Below are 21,403 nucleotides of genomic sequence, written 5' to 3'. Positions count from 1 at the left end.
TTTTTTTCTTTTTGTTTTAGGGAGAGAGCATGCGAGCCAGTGGGGTGGGAGAGGGGCAGAGGGAGAGGGCAAGAGAGCATCTCAAACAGGCTCCACAACACGGAGCCCCACTCAGGGTTCTATGTCCGAGAGTGTGACCCGAGTGTGGCTCAGGGTCACAACATCAAGAGTCGGACGCTTAATCGAATGAGCCACCCACGCCCCTGAGCCCCATGATCTGGAGCAAGCAAACTCTGTCCCTCAGTTTGTCCAGATTAAAGATTAGAGTGGGTCAGTACACGTAACATGTCTCAGACCCTGTGAAGGACACAGAAAGTACCCAGTAAATGTTGCTACTAATGCCTACGTATTACACAGAAGCAGAGAGAGAATGAAGACTCCTTATCAAAGGTCTCAGAGCCAGAAAGTGAGCCTCACGGTCTCAGAGCCAGGAGGGAGAGGCATGAGACATTTTCTAATCTACCACCCTCACTTTGCAGATAGCAAAATTGTGGTCAGAGAGGGAAGGGGGCGGCTGAAGTTGTACTGTTGCTGTCACAGGCAATGGCTAGATCACGCATGTGTTTTACACACAAAGCAGGGACGTCCCCCAGATGAGACATGTTCAGCTTCGAGGACCTATCCATAGAATGGTGGTCTCTGATGGGCACCATGGACAGAGAGGGCATGAGGACTATGCATCGCTGGGCACCACCAGCACGACCCTAGGGACCAAGGAGGGAGTGTGAGCACGTAAGGCTTAAGGGACAGTTAGGGAGCCCCGTCTTCACTGCTGCTTCCTGCCCTTAGTCTCTTCCTGTATACGCATCGGAGGATGGCCATTACGGGGGACGATGTCTCTTTGGACCAGATAGTGCCAGTCTCACGGGATTTTACGCTGGAAGAAGGTGCTACAGGGGCTGGGCGGTATGAGTCCCTCTCCTCTGGGTCCCTGGGTCATGTCTGCCCTTGCAGGGGCTAGGGTGCTCCACGGCTAAGGGCTTTTGCCTTTCCCTCCCCACAGTGTCCCCAGATGGCGAACTCTACATTCTTGGTGAGTGGTCCTTTCAGCGTGAGTCCCAGCTGGGACGGGGGTAGAGGAGCTGCAGAGAGAAGAATGGTGTAAAATAAGAGCATGGTGATGTCCTTCCTGTGGCAAGCAGGACGCTGCAGGATCAGGCCCGTCCACCTCTCTGGCCTGGGTTCCACCATTTTCCTCCTCCTTGCTGTGCTTGGAATCCTCTGGATGGCTTCCATCACCGTGAACATGACACGCTCCCCGCCCCCTCCACCCCCTACCCCACCTCCACCAAGCCCCTGCCCATGCTGTACCCTCCTCCTGAAGGACCCCACACCTGCTTTCACTTAGCCAACTCATCCTTCGGGGCTTCAGTCCACACTGGGCTTTCTCCAGGAAGGTTGAGTTGAGCCCCCTGAAATTGTCTGAGCCTCATGCATACCCGTTCCTTTTTCTCATCTTCGCCGGTCTGTGGCACTCACGGTGATTTAATTATCACTGTGAATCTGTTTAATGTTCATCTCCTTGGCTAGACTGCAGTAGTGGGGGCAGTGGTAAGAACAACAGGAATGAACATCTAATCGCTGGTTTTCTTGTGCCAGGCACTGTGCTAGGAGCTTCACAGGCATCACAGGCTGCTTTCCTCACAACTCTGTGAGGTTATTACTGTTGTCATCCCTAGTTTATGGACGAGGTAATGGAGGCCGAGAGAAATTAAGTAACTTCGTATGGGTGAACTGCTTACAGGCCAAAGGAGATTTGGGATCTTGGGGGACTGATTCTCTTCCATTTTGGGGCCTCCAGCCTTAGCCCTTGGTTCCTAGAGGCCAAGGGCTCAATTTCCACCTCCCCTGTGTAGGCTCAGATGTGACCGTCCAGCTGGACACGGCGGAGCTCAGCCTCGTGTTCCTGCTGCCCTTCGGTTCACACACCAGGATGTTCCTCCAAGAAGTTGCCAAGGCCTGTCCAGGTAGGTAAGACCCCAGGTTCTCTGGGGTGGGGTGGGGGCGTTGGCTGGGCACTGACCTACTTGCTGCCAGTTGACTTTCCACCCTTTGGCCCCATACTCCACAGTTTCTGTGCCTTCTCAAAGTTGCTGGCAGGAGGCCAGAGTGCCCTCAGGCCACGAACCAAACATGTGTTTGCATTTCTGGTTTCCCATTTCCAGACCCTAGTTTTACATCCAGCACAGTCCTCTTTGTCCTCCTGGCTCTGGGCAGGGCTGCACAGGGAAGGCTGTGATTCTGATGCAGAATCTCTTACAAGTTGGCGGTTCAGAAGCTTCTAGAGACCCATCTTCCCTCTCTCTGGCAACCACAGCTGGAACCAAGAGAGGTTGGGTACGTGGGCTCTCCTGCCCTTGAACCCTGCTCTCTCTCCCACTGCAGTTGAGGAACGAGTCTAGCTTTGGCTTAGCAGTGAGAGGTTCATGGTTTCTGGGGAAAAATTTGTTTAGAGCAGGATTTCAGCCAGGCAGGGAAAGGAGAGTTTGTACAGAACAGAGGATTAGCCACAGAACATGCAAATCCCAGCCACCAGGTGCTGGCCTTAGGTGTTACCGAATACTGTTACTTGTTTCCTTTCCAGCCAACACCTTGTCTCTGTGGGAATGGGGTGGGGGACGCCTTCCTTCCATCATGGTCTCACCACAGACACTGACCGTCCAGGGGGTTCCAACTTAGCTACATGGTACGCCAGGAAGGAGACTGGCTTTTATTTATTTATTTTTTTTAAAAAGTTTTTATTTATTTATTTGACAGAGAGAGAGATCACAAGTAGGTGGAGAGGCAGGCAGGGGCCGGGGGTGGGGGAAGCAGGCTGCCTGCTGAGCAGAGAGCCCAATGTGGAGCTCAATCCCAGGACCTTGAGATCATGACCTGAGCAGAAGGCATAGGCTCAACCCACTGAGCCACCCAGGTGCCCCAGGAGACTGGCTTTGGGTGCAACCTGGCATACGTGGGAAAAGGAAGTAGAAACAAAATTACGAGCCTTGAATGCCTGGTTAAGGGTTTTGTTGTTGTTGTTTTAAAGATTTATTTACTTATTTGAAAGACAGAGACCACAAGTAGGCAGAGAGGCAGGCACAGAGGGAGAAGGAAGCAGGCTCCCCACTGAGCAGAGAGCCCAATGTGGGGCTCAATCTCAGGACCCTGGGACCATGACCCAACCCGAAGGCAGAGGCTTCAACCCACTGAGCCACCCAGGCGCCCCCCTGGTTAAGGGGTTTAAAGTTTACCCTACGAGCAGGGGGAAATTTGTCTCCAAAGCTTCAACTAATATGGATAACTCATATTATGGTTATCAGTAGTAGATGTAGGAGGGGTAATAGAAGCCCAGTCCGCTATCTGTTGTGCCATCCTGTAGGAGGGATCATAATAGTTAATAGCAAAGAGCACGGACCTTGAAGCTACACAGCCCCTTGCCTTTGAAACCTATCTTTGCGGATCCCTAGCTGTGTGTGACTTGGGGCAAACCACCTTACCTGTCTGAACCTTGACTTGTAGACTTGTGTATATCAAGAATATCTCCCTCATGAAGTATGAGAATTAAATAGCATAATAGCATAAATAGTTGGAGCTCAGAAACCGGTTCATCTTTCTGTAGGAGAGGGTCCATAACTTAGCCAACATCCACTGTTGATGCATGTGTTCGAACCTTTTCATGCATTACACCATTTTCCTTACCACTGCCTTACAAGGCAGGGGTTAGCAATGCCTCCATTTTACAGATTGGGCACCTGAGGCTCAGAGAGGTGTCTTAGGTCACAGCTGGTAAACCATGGAGTCAGGATTAGACAGGACTAGATAGTCTTCTCCAGAGCTTGAGCTCTTTATGGGTTTTGTTTGCTTGTTTTCAATATTTTATTTATTTGAGAGAGAGAGACAGAAGGAGAACACGAGCAGGGGGAAAGGAGGAGCAGAGGTAGAGACACAAGGGGCAGCTGACTCCCCATTGAGCACAAAGCCTGATGCAGGGCTCCATGTGGGGCTCAATCCCATGACCCTGACATCATGACCCAAGTCAGATACTTAACGTACTGAGCCACCCAGGTGCCCCGAGCTCTTGTGATTTGATGCAGAATCTTTTACGAGTGCTTCCTAAGCTCACGCCACTGTATCCCATATGAACGGCTCCATGAAGAAAAACTTTGTTGGGGGAGGTGACGTGTAAGCTGAGAGCGGAAAGGTGAATGAGGTTTTTCCCAGGCAGGCAACAAGGGGGAAAGGGCTGTCTGAGGCAAGAGAAGGTTGTTGGGTGGGATCAAATGTGGGGTAGGAGGGTGTGGAGGAAGCTGAGCCAGGAGAGGCCAGCACAGACAGCTCAGGGAAGGGTTTTAACTAACCAGCAAAGACCTTGGACTTTGCCCTACAGCTTGTGGGGAGCTGTAGGAGTTTTAAACAAAGGAATGGCAAGGTAGGATTTGCATGTAGGAAAATGTGCCCATTTCCTGGAAAACTGGTGCTGAAGGGGAGAGCAGGGAGGTCAACGGAAGTGTATTGCAGGGGTTCAGGAGTAAAAAACTTAGGCTGGGAGGGGCGCCTGATAGCTCGGTCACTTGAGTGCCTGGATGTTGGTTTCAACTCTGGTCATGATCTCGGGGCTGGGGGATCAAGCCCCATGTTGGGCTCCATGCTCAGCAGGGAGACTGCTTAAGATTCTCTCTCCCTCTTTCCCTCCTCCCCCCCATAAATAAATCTTAAAAGAAAAAAACCCAAACAAACAAAACTGAGGCTTAGGCTAGGGCCTGGTAATGGGGACAGGGAGCAAAGTGTGCCCTGGAGAGTTCAGACTGAAAGGAATGAAGGTTCCCCCCAGGGGGAATGAGTTTGAGTTGTGTTCACAAATTTACCCCCAGTGTTTGGAACAGTGCTTGGCACTTGGTAGATCCTTCATGGATATATGTTGAATGCAAGAATAGAAATTGAGGCCGGCGTGAAGATGGAGAGAGAGGAGTCGAGGACGACTTCCCTCTTTAAGGCTTAAGTGTGTGTCTATCCACTATCTTCCCTGTTCAGCCTTCTGGGGCCCACACTTGGGACAACCAGCAGGAACCTGCACTGAATCAATTTCTTCTCTGAGCAGTCATCCCATGTGGACTTCCTCAGGGAGGGGCCCAGAGAAGAGGGGACTCTCATTGCTGAAAGCTCTTGGGTGTCTGTCTACAAGCCCAACCCTTGCATTTTACAGATAACGGGACTGGAGTCCAGGATGAGGTCTGAGGTGAAAGGTGAAAGGAGATAGGTTTTCTCCACCCAGTTCTTGGTGGATAATGGGCAGCACAAAAGGCCAGGGAGTGGAACTACCTTGGTCAAGAAACCACAGCTAGGGAAAAGAAGCAGCTAATGAAATGAACACCTACTATGTCCCAGATATTTTCCTAGACATCTAGACAACGCACACCAACCACATTCTCCTGTTCTTTCTTTTGAGCAATGCTGAAGAGTAGATACCCTGTTTTACAGATGAGTAAACTGACATAGAGAAGGTAAATAACTTACCTAAGCTCATTAATCGATGGAAGTACTATGATGAGATTTGCAACCCCAGGTTCTAACTCATGCCCACGGGGTCCAGAAATTTCAGTTCAGATCCCAGCTCCGCTACTTCCTAGTCGTGAATGTGAACAGTATGTTTTATTTCTTTAGGCCTTGACTTTATCATTTGTACAGTGGAGATATGAACCTCCCTTCCCGACTATTCCAAGAGTTTTGTGAGGATCAGATGAGGTGCAGGATGGGTTAACAGTATGTAAATGCTGAAAAGAATTTAAAAGCTGTGTCTGGCAGTGCCACACTGGGGCCTGGAACCCAAATGTCTTCAATTATGATGCTCTTGCAAATCCAATTCAGTTCGGTCAGGTTTGTGCAGTTTTACAAGACCAGGCAAAAGCGCATAGGAGACCAAAAGCATTTGGGGCTGAGACAGAACTGGTTTTGAGTGAGAGACAGAACCACTCAAAATTTTCTAGGAAGGAGTGGCAGTCTGATTAAGCGGGAACCAGAAGGCTTGTCATTGAGAGGCCTTGTCTTGAAGGCACATCCCAGAGCTAGCACGCTCCTTTCACTTAGAGTGTGTGTTTATTTGGAGTAGTTTACAAGTCGCTGAGGGAGATTATGGGCCATTAAAGCACCCTACCCGCTCCCTACTACTGACAGCTATTTGAATTCCCACTGCCTGACCTTAGACTCTCTGAGTTCAGCTGCCATGGCGTAATAGTTCCCTACCTCCTGAAGTTAGTTGTGAGGATAAGGAGTAACACAAAGGGAAGCGCAGGCATTGGCACATAGTGGTGCGGGTCTAGCCTGGAAGGTTTCTTTTGTTTTCACATTTATTATTGCATTTGAATCTGAAACGCACCGACTGCGCCGGGAAGCGGGCTTAGGGACCCTCCCGGGAGGCTGAGCGACTTGTTCACCGGAATACAGTCATGCAGAGGTGAAACAGGCCCTTCAAGCCCATGCCTCAGCATTCCCTCCATATTCCCGCCACAGGTTTCGACCCTGCGACTCCAGATCCTGAGTTCCTGTGGCTGTCTGGATACAGGTGCACCCGGCCGGAGTTTGAGCCGCCCACGCCATTCGGTTGGAACTCGCCTCCAGGTACCGCGCCGCGGTTCGCCGGAATTGGCGGAGGCAGGTATCCGTCTCGAAACGGCTGGTAGGGATTGGAGGAGATGCGGCTATGGGGGCGGGCACTTTTTCCTGTTTAGGGGCGGGGCTATGGAAAAGATCGGCCTTCGATTGGCGGAGGTGACAAGCGGGGTGGGCCCCTCTGAGGGCGGAGCGGGTGGGGCGGTGCGGGCGGCGTGATGAAGAGCTTGAAGAAGCAGGCAGGGAAATGTCCGCCGCCGCCGGCTCTCGAGAGCGCGACTCTGCAGGTCTTTGGCGGGCTGTGGGTAGCTGGGCTGGGGCTCGGGGCGGGGAGGGGCGACGGGCCCGGGCCTCGGGCGCGCACGGTCTGCGGTTTGGCCGGTGGACGCACTGGGCAAAGACCAAGGTCCTGGTCCTTCGGAGGCGGGGACGCTGGGACTGAAGTTCCGTGGGGATATTATTCTTCGCCGGCGTGGTTGAGGGCAGGCGGAGGGCTGTGTGGTACTTAGGGATCCGGAGGCTGGGGTTGTAGTAAAGCTCCGTTCCTGACTCGCTGTGTGACCTGGGGCCGGTCGCTGCCCCTCTCTGAGCCTCAGTTTCTCCATTCTGACCTTGCGTGTTTGGCTTGTGTTGGGGGTGCGCTCGCCATGACGGTGCTTTCCTTTGGGCGAGGAAGGGTATGTGTATTGGGGCTTCCCGGTTCTCCTGTCCGTCATTGGCTCGCCCGAAGATAGATGGGGGTGATCGATGGGGGTGTGCACAGATCTGGAGTCCCAGAGAGCCCTGCCTACCCTGGGACTGGAGGCCAGGTGAAAGGGACTAGATTCTTTAAACCGAGCCCTTACTGGGGAATGTTGTGCAGCACAAAAGGCCAATTGTTGAGCAGGAGGTAGTCTTTTGGAAAGCGAGAGGCCCAGGGCTGAAGTGTGCGTCAGTCTGGTGCTTTGGGAGGACCTGCAGACCTGGATTTTCTGACCAGCTTCTGGATTTTCTGCAAGGGCCCTCTGGTATGTTTTTCTCCTGGGTGTGCCCATGCGGCACCAGTTACGTGTGAGCTCTGGCATGACCATTGGTACCCATTCGTGCCCCTTTTCTCAGCCATTTGCGAAAGATGAAGAGCCTGTCAAGTAGCTGTGTAAATGTGGCCAGCACTCCACTTGCTCTTATAAGGCTTGGAAACTATGAGGGGCTGGGTGGGGATAACATGTTGCACAAAGTTTGTAAAATGGGAGGAAATTGGGTGAGCAAAGGACTTCCTTAGTGCTTATGCTTTTCCTTCATTGCAGCTGCCACCAGGCGCGGTTGAGGCACCTGAGGGTGCCGACAGTTTGCATCCTTCTTGGGCTTCTCTCGTCTCACTTGAACTACTGCTCTGGAGAGGGCTGTTGCTTCAGTTCCCATGACATTCTGGGCTGTGGTGCTGGGGCTGGTGAGAGCCTACAACTGAGAACAGGCCCAGTGGCCACGGAAGGGGGTGGGTCGTGTGTTCTTGGCCAGCGCCAGGTTGCTGCAGTGCTTCATTCCCTAAGTGGAGAGAGGTCTTCCAGAAGTCCGGACAGCTCTGAAGGCAGCTTGTCCGCCCATGGGTGATAAATGTGCAGGGATCTCAGAATCTTTCATTTCCATTCACAGAACAAAACCTAGTCACATGCTGGTGAGGAATTATTGTCATGGTTTTGGTTTTATTTTTGGTTTAAAATGACTTGGCCCCATCTTTGTACCTACAGTAAGTGGGGTTATGCGATTAATTGCTAAGTTGCTCATGGTAAGATTGGTAAGAGAACACCAAGCCTTAGTTCTATCTCTCGTCTCTGTTTCCAGAGTTGCTCTGGCCTCAGAGGAGAATCCCTCTTTGGGCCTCCTCTGGATGTTCTGGATAGCTGGGGGCCCCAAGAGAAACAGGTAGTGGATTGGATTCTTCCGATATGCATATGATCAAAATATCCACTTCCTGATAGCCTGAGGAACCAACCCGAGGCAAAAGGCTGCTTTAAAAATGCTACTCAAGAGGCACTTCAGAAGAAACAGGGCTCCCTCAAGGAGCTGACGGTCTAACAGAGAGGTCTGACAGATGTGTTGCTGAAATGTGGGCTGCAGGTGGAGTGGTAGCCTGTTCATCTGATTCTCTTGGGCTAAGAAATTGCACTGGCCTCAGACAAGTAGCCATCACAGGTGGGGACTTTTCTGCTTCACTTATTTGTTCTTGATGGAGCTTTTTCATAAAAAGGAATAAGGACAAATGCCTTCTTAGTTCTATCCAGCAAGAAGGTGCTTTTATCCAGAAAGCTCCTTGGGGTATCCTGCATAGGCCTCTGCACTCATCACTGTCCTTCTGTAAAACATTCACCTGCATTTCATCCTGGGCACATGCAAAGACCTGGAGCTGTGTTCTGGAAGATTCTAAGGTATGCGCTAGAAAGGGAAAGAACTACTCAGACGTGCCATAGGGGCTCTTCTGGGCTGATTTAACAAAGTGGTAATAACAAACAAATTTTGGTCTTTTGAAGTGGTTTTCTTATTTCCATGGTTGATTCAAAATGAGGCAGCTTTGTAGTAACTCAGATTGCAAATGAGATGTGCTGTGAGTATTTTTTCCCCTGGACCCAGGAAACAAAGCATTAAAGTCTGTCTGGCCTGAGAAAGGAAATGAATGCTATTTATATCTCAGGGCAAGCCTAAAGGGTAACCTAGATCACTAGGGTAGAAGCCAGAGAGAATGTTGGAAAAATAACCCCTGGGATGGTCAGTTCCCTCACCCCAACCCCTCTCAGTAAGTAAAATCTCTGTGACCAACATATCCTTTTAGCGTGGAGAAAAGGGATTCTCTTAGATGTTTCTGCAGGTGGGAATATCGCCCATCCTCTCTCTCTGTGCCTTTGTGGGAAGCTCCACTGGCTTCTAAGCAAATGAGTTTGAATCACCTTGTTTCTTTAAACAAAAGAGAACTGTGCTCTTTTTTCTTCCTTCTTTTGTTGTTCCCTTCTCTATTTTCCCTCTTTGTCCCATTTAACCTCATGTTCTTTTCCAGAACAGGAGAGCCCCCCCACCCCTACTTTTCTTTCCCTCAGAAAACAGTTTCTGTTGGAATTCTACAGTGGGAGTCTAGAGCAAGAGAAGTGACCCACAAACATTCACTTAGAAGTAGAGCTCTGCACAGAAAATTCCTCAGGGACTGAAGGTTCAGGAAGAGAGGCATCAATATTTATTAGAGGGAAGACAGTGTTGGAACATAAAAGTTAGCTGACTTGCATGTTTTCTTTGCTGCTTAAAATATACTGTAACAAATTTGTAGGCTTTACCAGCGATGATGCTTAGGCTAGCCGAAGGTGGCAGAAGCTGGATGAATGATGAGGATTTGAACAATGTGTGTGGCTAAGTGGCCTGGATATTTTAATATTTATTTTCCTTATTTCACCTTGGTATAATATTAGCTGTGTCTCTTGATTTTCCTTTCTTCCATCTATACAAGGAGAGTAAATGTTTGTCTCTTAAAAGGTTACCTCTGAATTATTTAGTTAATTTATTTAAAGATTTTGTTTATTTATTTGACACAGAGAGAGCATTAGCAGGGGAGCAGCAGGCAGAGGGAGAGGGAGAAGCAGACTCCCTGTTGAGTAGGGAGTCCCAGGACCCCCGAGATCATGACCTGAGCCAAAGTTAGATGCTTTACCGACTGAGACACTCAGGCGTCCCTTTGTTTATTTACTTATAAATATTTATTTATTTGAGGAGAGGGTCAGAGGAAGAGGGAGGGAGAGAAACTCTGAATTATTTAGAGGTGCTTCCTTTTGGGAAACACATTCAGGAATTGCAAATGCGCACTTCCCAGAGCTTAGAAACTGGCTGCTCTCTTCAGGGCCTATCCTAGGCTGGTTTCTTTCAGGTAACCACTCATCATCATCTTTCTTCTGCTCTCCCTCCTGTTTCCTTTCTGTTAATACAGTCACTAAAAACCTCAGTCATCCTGGACTCTTCCCTCTCCTCTCCTAATAACCACATTCTATCCATTCTTTTTCTGCAATTAAAAATTTTGGAAAATTAGGGACGCCTGGGTGGCGCAGTTGGTTAAACGACTGCCTCCGGCTCAGGGCGTGATCCTGGAGTCTCAGGATCGAGTCCCACATCAGGCTCCCAGCTCCATGGGGAGTCTGCTTCTCCCTCTGACCTTCTCCTCGCTCATGCTCTCTCTCACTGTCTCTCTCTCTCAAATAAATAAAATAAAATCTTAAAAAAAAAAATTTTTTTTGGAAAATTAAAAAAATTTTTAATCCCATAGTTCATATAAGTAGCCTCTTACCTGAATGAACCCAGTGGCTTCCCTACAAGCCTTCCTAACCTTAAGCCTTCTCCGTAGGGATCTCCTTAGACTCTAAATTTTATCATACCCTACTATTTTGTATGTGAACTTGAGTGTTTTGCCACTTCCTCTTGTCCACATGGCTGTTCAAGTCCTGCACAGCCTGGCTTCAGCCCCCTGTTATCTTATCTCGTCTTATCTGCCCCCCTCACCTTCATTTCCTCTTCTTCAAACTTGACTGCTTGTAATTTTTGGATAAAGCCCTTTGCATTTTCATCTTTGTTGACTGATCGTTCAGCTACATTTTTACAAGCTTGAACTTGCTGTTCTTAGCATTTTTGCATCCTCCCCCCCCCCAAATGCCAGCCAGATTCAGCCTTGCACATCAGTAGGTACTCAAAAAATGTCTGTGACTTTGAGCTATAGCGACCCAGGCAGTTCATCCCTTGAAGTGCTTAGTCACGTGAGCAGCTCCTGCCCCCTTCCTCTCTGAGCATGCCCTGAACTCCTCTTCCCTCCCTTCCTGGTTTGGTCTTGCCACTTCTCTTTTAGCTGTATGGCCAGACCCAGACAGTTCACAGAAGGTCCAGCGAAAGGAGAGCCTGGAGGGAAAAAGTTACGTCATCTGTCCAGTGGTCTGTCACCACTATAACGTATTGCTGTGAAGTGGTTGCACTGGAGTCTTCCTCCTTGAAAGCTGAACTGGGGGGCGCCTGGGTGGCTCATTCAGTTAGGCATCTGCCTTTGGCTCAGGTCACGATCCCAAGGTCTTGGGATTGAGCTCCCTGCTCAGTGGGAAGCCTGCTTCTCTCTCTCCCTCTGCCTGTGGCTCTGCCTACTTGTGCTCTCTATCTCTCTGTCAAATAAATAAATAAAATATTAAAAAAAAAAAAAAAAGAAGGAAAAGAAAGAAAGAAAGCTGAACTGGTCATGGTTAGCCCTTGCCAACCCAAGTCGGATTTGCACAGGGTACAGATTGGAGCTTGAATACAGGGCTTGTCGGTTTGTAGGACACAGGATATGTTTTTAGAGATCTCTAAAGGAAGAAAAGAAAAGAAGAGAAAATGAAGAAGCATAGTTATTCAACTTTTTTTTTTTTCTAAAGATTTTATTTATTTATTTGACAGACAGAGATCACAAGTAGGCAGAGAGGCAGGCAGACAGCCTGATGCGGGGCTCGATCCCAGGACACCTGGATCATGACCCGAGCTGAAGGCAAAGGCTTTAACCCACTGAGCCACCCAGGTGCCCCTAGTTATTCAACTTTTAATAAAGTAACAGAACTGTTTGGGTGGTGGCTAGGCTGAAATAGGAAAAATTGATTCTTTCCATTGTTTGTAATGCTGGGTGCCCTGTGTTACAGGCTTTTCTCCAAGACTTCCTGCTTTGTGTGCTATTTACATAGCTCCTCCCACCTTTTTTTTTTTTTTTAATAGACTCCATGCCCCACATGAAGCTCAAACTCAGGACCCCAAGATCAGGAGTCGCCTGCTCTTCCTACAGCCAGCCAGGCGTCCTCTAGCTCCCGTTGATCATAGAATAAAATCCAAGCTCTACATGGCATTCAAAGTCTTAACACCTTGGCTATATATTACTAGTATATATGTATTACTAACAAATCCTTTAAAAGAAAAATTTGTTTATAAAAATGTATGTGAACTATTATTATTTTCAGTTACCACTTATTAAATGCTTACTATGGGACTGTGGGTCTCACATGTGCCATAAAAGTACAGTAAGAGGATATTCATTTCTCAGATGGAGAGATTGAGACTCAGAGAGGGTAGGTAACATGCCTGTGATCACTCACGGGTCAGTGACAGACTTTAGAACAGAACTCCAGCTGTCAGTTTGAATCTAATGCTTGAGCCCTCATCCTTTCATCTCCCCTAATGCTTCTGAAACGAAATTTTTCCTTCCTACTTGTTTATCCTACTTATTATTCCTTTTTTCTGAGGATACCATAATGCCATATCATTGTACTGAAATTATTTCTTTTGCCAGAAATGTTTTCTGAACTTCACGTTTTTCTGATAGTTAATATAGTTTACTGGTTAAAAGCACAAACCCTGGACCCAGATTCCCTGGGTTTGACTCCTGGCTGTGCCATTTATTATTTCTGTGTTCTGGGGCAAGTTACTGAAGATCTTTGTATTTACTTTCTGGTCTGTAAAGTGCAGATAATAATAGCACTTACTGCTGGAGTAGCTGTGAAGATTAAATAAATGGAGAGCATTTAAAGCCATGCCTGGCATGTAGTAAGCCCTGAGTATTTGCTATTAATATCATTCACGATAGTGGTTCTATCACTGTCATCATTAACACAGCCTTGACTTGGATTCTGGGTAGTTGGATCTGGATCTGTTTATCTTCCTGTCAGTTGAGTGTATCTCTCTCTCTCTCTCTCTTTTTTAAGATTTTATTTATGTATTAGACAGGAGAGAGATCACAAGTAGGCAGAGAGGCAGGCAGAGGCCGGGGGGGGGACGCAGGCTCCCTGCTCAGCAGGGCTCAATCCAGGACCCTGAGACCACCACCTGAGCCAAACGCAGAGGCTTAACCTACTGAGCCACCCAGGCACACCAGCTGAGTGTATCCCTTGCCACTATGTGTTGCTGTTGTAGGCTGTGACAGTGCACAGCATGGCCCCCTGTGTACGCAGTGCAGTGTCACTGATAAGAACTGAACCAGCTCACTCACTGCTGACAGTTTGAATCGTGAGGTATTTTTCTCCCATGGTTTTGCCGGTTCTTCTAGTGTGCTGGAAAAGGAATGCGAAGGCCAGTAGCTGAGAAGATAGGAAGGGTCCTCCCAGACCTCTCTGGTAGATGCTCAGCAAGGGTAGGGCATGGCCTCCACCCAGCACTAACAGCCACACACCCACACACCCGGTGGACAGTGGACACCATAGTAGTACTTTTGCGTTGCTATCCAGACAGACTCATAGAGAGCTCACCTCTGCAAGTTGGCAGTTTCATCGAAGATGTTGTGCTCGTGCTTGCAGAGGGGGAGACTGGAGGCAGGCAGATCTGGGCTTTAATGTCACTTGTGCCATTTACTGGCTTGGTTCTGTGTCCTTGGGTGTGTCTGCTCTCTGCTGTGGGCCTCAGTATCCTTATTTGCAAAAAGAAGCCAATAATTGGAAATAACAGAGAAGCACTTAGGAGAATCCATGGCAATTAGAGGGTACTTGATAAATGGTAGGCTTTATGATCAGGGCAGTGGGGGATTAGGAGTGTTGTGGGGGCAAGTGGGAGAGGGAAAAGCACTAACTGTTTCTGCTCGTCTGCTGTGTACCAAGCATTGTGCTAGGCTCTTGACCCAGTTAGATTTCATTTGGTTATTCCTTTGGCTTCTCTGTAAGTTCGGTGGTCTCATCTGCATTTTCAAATAAGGAAACAAATTAAGTAACTTGCTTGAGGTTTCATACAAGGTAATGAATGGAGTCAGTGACAAAGCCAGGGCTGTTTTATTCTAAAGCCCAAGACTTCTTTCCCCAAACACTCTAATTTCTCTTAGAAGGCCACACAAGTTCTATGGACAAGAAGGTCTCAAGACGTCGGAGAAATGAGACCCGGGACTGGCATGGCAGTGGGAGTGGGCCATGTGAGGGAGAGGGGCTTCACTCTAGAGGCAGGTGTGAGGGTGGCTTACACAATGAACCTGGCGGTATAACCTGGCCGTTGTGGCTGTTTTGATGGGGCTGTTTCTAAGTGGTGGAGCCGTGAGCTGGGGAGGAGGGCCAGTTTGTAAAGGGCCTCATCTGCTAGTCCAACCAGTTTGTATCTTAACCTGCAGGCAGCAGTGCAGCACTGAAAGCTTTGGAGCAGAGAGACAGGAAACCAGAATTCAGTCTGGCCACCTCCAGACACAAAGCTGGGTAGGGAGAAGGGAGAAGATCCTGTAGTGGGAGCTCTTGCGGTGACAAGTTGAGGAGAGGTTGGCCTGGGAGAAGACAGCCTTAGGAACGAGGCCATCAGCTCTGGGGGCCCAGTGAGAGGGTTGAGCGAGGGGGTTGAGTGGATGGCAGGATTGTATCCCCACTGGGCTGGTGGGGACAGGGCAGGTGCAGGTGACAAGGGATAGCTCAGGGAGAGAGGGTCAAGCAGTCCAATGACCGCTTTCCCTGGGACAACATAGGACATCGGGTGGAGATGTAGACGGTGACAGGACTGCGCTCAGGCAGAGCTGGACAGCTCCGTCCGGAGTGGACTGTGATGATTGAGGATTCTCGTGGAAGAGAAGGAGCGCGACCATCTGCACGACTTTCTCTGGCAGCCACACGTGGCTATTTACATTTCATTTAGGTAAATAAGATAAAAATCCAGTTTCTCATTCTCTCTCTGAACATTTCAAGTGTTTCAGTGTGGCTAGTGGCTATTGTTTCAGGCAGTGAAGTTGCAGAACATTCCTGCCATCACGGGAAGTTCTGTCGGACTGTGCTGGTCTAGATCTTGGGGAGTACTTCCAGATAACTAGGGGACTTCTAGGAGGAAATGGAGCAAGAGGGGGAGATAGAAGGGGCAACCGAATTAAGAAATAATGTTGCTGGGGAAAAAGAAAAAATGTTGCTGCCTCATATACAATTCTGGAAAGAAGTTTGGTACTTGGATTTGGGTTTGAATTTACTGTTTTTTCCTCCTGTGATGTCCTGTTTGAGAAAAAATCCCCCTCCCCAGGTCAGTGATAGGCCTGGCCACAAGACATTGGCATTGAGACCTTGCCTCCTGTCTTGGTTTTGAAGATTGGGCCTTCAGTAGGTCTGGTTTGGCTTCTAGAGCTCTTTTTGGCCTTGCAGGGAGGAAGAGGCTCTAGTTAACCATAGGAAGAGAAGATGGCAACCATAGAGGGCAGATACACTGTTATCTCTGGTCAGTGGAGGAGCCTAAGCTTAGAGAAGTTAGTGACTTGAAGTTAGTGACTAGAAGTTAGTGACTTGCCCAGAGTCATAGAGCTAATGACTGGCAGAGTCCAAAATGGAATCTGGGTCTTCAATTTCAAAGCCTGTGATAGATGTATATAAATAAAATACACATCGTAGCTAACTTTGAAAGTGCCTATAAGCAAAAAGCAAACGAAGTCCTACCTCGGAGAAATGACAACTCTCGACCCTTTGGTTTCTCCCCTTCCAGGCTCTCCAATGTGTGTACATGTATGTCTGTAAAATGTATAGGTATATTTATAAGCCTGTTTTATGTGTGCACATACATATACTCTATTCCTTTCTGATGTGTGTAGCTTTGTCAGGCCATGCATGCCCTTAACTACCATCTTCATTCCCTTATCAGCAGTTCTGAAGTCCTAAGAGCTCCAAAGACTGAAAATTTTTTTTTTGCAAGTTTGGCCCAAGCTCAGTTTGGCAATAAGACTTGCTTGGACTGACATGAGGCTATTTATAGGCTTTCTTTATCCCACCTCGTATGACTACTCCTAGGTTGCATTGTGGAATTAAAGTGCTCGATTCCTTGGTGTCGCCTCAGACTCTGCTGGGGGTATTGTATTATAGGCAGCGTAGGTAACATATTAGCTTTCCAAAGTCCCCCAAATGATGGGGTACCTGGCTGGCTCAATCGGTTGAGCATCTGCCTTCGGTTCAGGTCATGATCCCAGGGTCCTGGGATCGCATCCTGCATTGGGGTCCCTGCTCCATGAGGAACCTGCTTCTCCTTCTCCCTGCCCCCAACTAGTGCACTCTCTCTGTCTCTCTCTCTCTCTCTGTGTCAAATAAATAAGTAAAAAATCTAAAATAAATAAATTAATAAAATCCCCCGAATTACGAATTCCAAGGTCACCTGGAATTTGGGTTTCAGATCAGGAATTGGGGGACCTGTTTTAGGCTCTGTTGCTGCTTGGGCTAAGGAAGGGGCCTCCAGGGGCATTGTCATCTGTTTAGCCACATATGGGAGAGGGGGTGTGTTTCTAAGCTGTGCAGTGCAATGCACAGAATTTGCAAGAAGAACAACACTTTTGCAGTTTTATACACCAGATCAAGCTGTTACTATGGTTGACCTACTTCCTCCGTAGGCTCTTCAGGGACATGGTGTCACTTGTAGGTGTGAAAGATGGTCATCAGGAAAGCACCCAGGGGCACTTGGGTGGCTCGGTTAAGCGTCTGCTGCCTTTGGCTCAGGTCACGATCGCAGGGTCCTGGGATTGAGACCCAGTCGGGCTCCCTGCTCAGGGGGGAGTCTGCTTCTCCCTCTCCCTCTGCCTGCCACACCCCTTGCTTGTGTTCTCTCTCTCACTCTGCTCTCTCTCTCTCAAACAAATAGAAATCTTTAATTAAAAACAAAATTGAATTTAAATAAAAATAAATAAATAAACAAATAACCAGAAATAATGCTGAACTTGCTCTCTGCCCTGTGGCTGTTTGTTCAACGTGTGTCTACTGGCTGCCTGATATGTTCCATAAACTGTGGTGAGCCGAGGGCCACAGAGAAAAAGCAATTCCTGCGCCCGGGAAGCTTGTAGTCTAGCTGAAGAAGGGAGGCAGAAGGAGTTAAACAGTTTTTGTTCTGTTATGACAAATCCCTTGCCAGGGCAAACCCTGGGTGTGTGAAGATACGAGGGCCAGAGAAGACCTTTTGAAGGAGGTGAATCCCGAGCCGAGTCTGCAAGGATGACTGAAACTCACCCCGTGGTGGTGGGATTGGGCGGTGATTAGGGTCGGGGGTGTGGGTGAGGAGGCAGCATGCAAAGAGAGAAGTCGTTTTGCTGTGACTCGTTTGGGGGAGGATGGCAGGAGATGGGGCTGGAAAGGGAGTCTGGGCTGATTACAAAGGTCTTTGTATGTAATACTCTGAGGTTTGGGGTTTATTGCACGGGTGATAGAAGTTATTGTGGGATTTGAGGCACAGGAATGACCTGCTCAGATTTGGGTTTTCTTCAAGATGGTGGCAGAATGGACTGGAGAGGGGGAGATCATGGAGGCGGGGAAGTCACTGAATGTGCTTTCCAGAAACAGTAAGAGCCTAACCTAAGGCATGGCCGTAGGGATAGGGAAGAGGGTCAGATATAAAAATATTCAAGAGAGAGGATTTATAGAACTTGAAGGACAAACATGGGAAGAAAGGGAAAACCCAGATGTCAGCTGTTAGATTGGCTGACAAAGAAATGGAGGTCTGAGGTCGGAAAAAGGGCAGAGTGGGAGTAGGGAAGCAGGAGAGGAGGAAGGACAGGAAGCTGTGGTCAAGAAGGAACCATGGGGCTACATGATGGTAAATTTGGCAAAGAGCCGCTGACAGCCAGCTTCCGTGCTAGATTCAGGGGAGAAGAGATTCCGAGAAGACTGCCTTGTGGCTGGAAATCCCCCAAATCATGCCTTAAAGTTTCCATGCACGGAGTGAGGAATGAAGATGTTCTTGTCCTTGCTGGACTGGGTCCTGCGGCAGACACAGCGATGTAGATCTGCAGGGCGATTTTCAAGTCCACTTATGGACAGCAGCTGAATCCATCGGGACATGCCACTTGTCCCCAGGAGATGTCCTTTCAATCTGGCTGTTGGTAGGAACCTCCCCCTCAAAACAAGATCCTTAGGAAGCACTGATGCAGGATCAGAGCTCTAACCCTTAGTCCCTAATTTGCCTTGGCCCATCATAAAGCCACTGAAGTTCCTACTTTGTAGACGAAGAAACTGAGACCCAAAGAAGGAACTTGTCACACAGGAAGATAATGCCACAGCTAGGCTTCAGCTTACGTTTCCTGATACTTGCTTGCATTTAACACTGTAGTAGTTACTAAACCAGGCGCTGATCCAGATACCTGGGAAAGAGCATGAGGACAAGGCTCCTGCCTTCCAGAGCTTACCTTTCAGGGGGCATAGCCTCCAATAAGCTGAGGAATACTTACGAGATATGATATCAGATGGTATTAGTACTAAGAGGAATGAGGTAACAGGATTGTGGTTCCCAGATAGTATGCTGTGGCTCCCCGGCGCTGTGCAGGGAATTCACGGTGCGACACGTCAGAGTTGGGACACGGTGTGGGACACGTCCCACCGTGGGACATGACAGAGATACCTGTCGTGTCTGCCATGTCGTGACCTTCTAGCTCAAAGTAGTTCACAGCTTCAACATTAGATGATGCTGCGTTTCTTTTGGTGACACGGTGTCTTTGCGAAGCTGGGTTGGGTGGTTGCTGGGATCACAGGCAAGTACCAGGCACAAATCAATGTGGCACATCGTAAGCCGTGTCCCCTTGGATTCCAAGGTTTGAGAGGGTATGCAGTGCCCAACCTGCATAGCCACCTCCTTAGTCGGTAATTCTGATTATTTCAAAGGAAATACAAATAGTATCTTTTCCTCCTATTTATGAGTATTCATTTTCAAAGTGCTACTTAAGTTGTTAGAAGTTAAATAATCAGCGATTTTATTTTGGTCCTAACTACTTGAACAGCACTGGTCAGTACTTCTTTTGGCCTATAGGCTCTTTGAAAAAAATCATTGTGGTAGTAAGGGTGCTATGGACAGAGGAATCTGGAAGCTCTGGAGTAAGGGGATAAAGTGTCATGGGGTTGGTGGGGTGCTGTTTAGATAGGGTGGCATGGCCTCTGAGATCTGAGCAGAGCCCTGAAGGAAATGCAGAGTCATGCAGAGATCTGAAGGAAAAGCATTCCAGGCAGAGGGATCCGCAAGAGCAAAGTCTCTGAGTTAGGAGTGAGCTCGACATGCCCGGGAATAGCAGGAAAGGAGATGTGGCCAGAGCAGACTGAGGGAGAGCGCAGTGGATGGGGCCAGCGGGGTGTGGGGGCCAGCTTCGGGAGGGCCTTCTCAACTCTCTCAGTTTGGTTCCGAGGTGTGGGAAGTGACTTGAAAGTCGTAAGCACCTTCTCTTCACTCTGGCCGCTGTCTAGAAAACTAACGGCAGGAGGTGTAAGGGTGGAAGTCAAGAACAGTTAGGAAGCTGCTGTGGTGAGAGATTCCAGGTATGTTTCTGAAGGTAGACCTTGGCTGAATTGCTGATGAATTAGCTGTGGGAATCAGGTGAAGAAAGAGGAGTCTCAAGCAAGTCTCAGGTTTCTGTTCTGCGCAGCTGGTCCGGTGATGGTTCTGTCTACCGAGGTGAAGAAGCCTAAGGGGGGCAGCAGCACAGAACAGTCTGGAGCTCAGGTGAAAGGCTGGAGCATGGGGACTGGGAGTGGTCAGCATGGAGGTGGTGTTTAAAACTGTGAGACTGGGGCACCTGGGTGGCTCAGTGGGTTAAAGCTTCTGCCTTTGGCTCAGGTCATGATCTCAGGGTACTGGGATCGAGCCCCCCATCAGGCTCTCTGCTCAGCGAGGAGCCTACTTCCCCCCCAATCCCCCGGTGCCTGCCTCTCTACTTACTTGTGATCTCTGTCAAATAATAAAATCTTTAAAACTGTGAGACTAAGTGAGATCACCTAGCTGGGAAAGAGTGTAGCTGGAGAAGCCGTCTCCGGCCAGGGCTTTGCCGGACCATTGGAGTTCTTATGGTTGGCTCCTATGTCCCTTTGACATACCCTTATCATTGTGGGTGTTTTTATTTTTGGAGTTTTTAAAAGTACTTTCTTGTTTTCTGACACTGGAAGATGCTCTGTCTTGTATATTGCCTACCCCAGTCCTAAAATAACCATATCTCAAGGAGCCGCTGTTCCTTTTATTTGAGAATGGTATTGGAAACTAAGATTGGGCATTAAAGATTGGTCCTTGCTACTGGTGTGTCCTTGCTTCTAGGCCGTCTTAGCAGATGGCACAAGGAAATGTACATGTGTATACTTAAATATGTGTATCTCTATATTTCTACATGTAACCGTATGTATCTATATTAGGTAGACATGAACTCATGCTGATATCTCCAATTTTAACCCATTACCACATTCTAGCCTCTTCCCCTTGTTTATCTGGAACCTCCCACTCCAGCAATGAGAAACCTGGCTCCCACAATCCACTCTCTATTTTTTTTTAAGATTTTTTTATTTAAAAAGGTTTTTTTTATTTGACAGAGAGAGATCCCAAGTAGGCAGAGAAGCAGGCTCCCCACTGAGCAGAGAGCCCAATGTGGGGCTTGGTCCCAGGACCCTGGGATCATGACCTGGGCTGAAGGAAGAGGCTTTAACGCACTGAGCCACCCAGGCACCCCAACTCTCTATGTTTTCTTAAGTGTTAAATTCCAGGATCCATGTATAGCGGCTTTAGAATTGTTAACCCATGTCTCTGTGGGAGACAGCGTTATCACTTAGAGTAGAGTGCTTAGGAGCAGTTCATTTTGCCTTTAGTCTTACAGATTCCACTCATTTCCAAAGTTATTAAAGTCAGCACTTTTTTCCTCTGTCCCCCCTCAGTGAGGCTGTTTCATACATTTGTAATATAGTTAGATTCTTTTGTCATTTTCCACATATCACTCCAGGATCCTTTGATTTTCAAAATGATTTTTTAAGTATTTGCATATATTACTGTGTGCTATAAAGTTCTGTGGGTTTTGAAGCCTATGGATAGTGTCATGTATCCACCCTTACAACTTCTCACAGAGTAGTTTCACTGCCCTAAAAAGTCCCCTGTG

The 21,403-nt window shown here is 48.3% G+C and overlaps 1 protein-coding gene across 5 annotated transcripts in view; it reads left to right on the top strand.

The window, feature by feature from the left end:
- Positions 1–21,403, top strand: part of INPP5B (inositol polyphosphate-5-phosphatase B) — a 47,609-nt gene that overhangs the window by 1,670 nt on the left and 24,536 nt on the right. For 2 of the 5 annotated variants that reach the window (XM_044237848.1, XM_044237843.1), the window contains 4 exons: positions 790–887; positions 1,004–1,033; positions 1,857–1,967; positions 6,490–6,630. In XM_044237848.1, the coding sequence (XP_044093783.1) occupies positions 790–887; positions 1,004–1,033; positions 1,857–1,967; positions 6,490–6,630 (380 nt within the window). The remainder of the gene's footprint in view (positions 1–789; positions 888–1,003; positions 1,034–1,856; positions 1,968–6,489; positions 6,631–21,403) is intronic. The other 3 variants (XM_044237847.1, XM_044237844.1, XM_044237846.1) reach the window with 2 other exon arrangements.

This window comes from Neovison vison, chromosome 2, assembly GCF_020171115.1.
Source record: "Neovison vison isolate M4711 chromosome 2, ASM_NN_V1, whole genome shotgun sequence".
Lineage (NCBI taxonomy): Eukaryota > Metazoa > Chordata > Mammalia > Carnivora > Mustelidae > Neogale > Neogale vison.
This window is presented reverse-complemented; position numbering and strand designations above follow the sequence as displayed.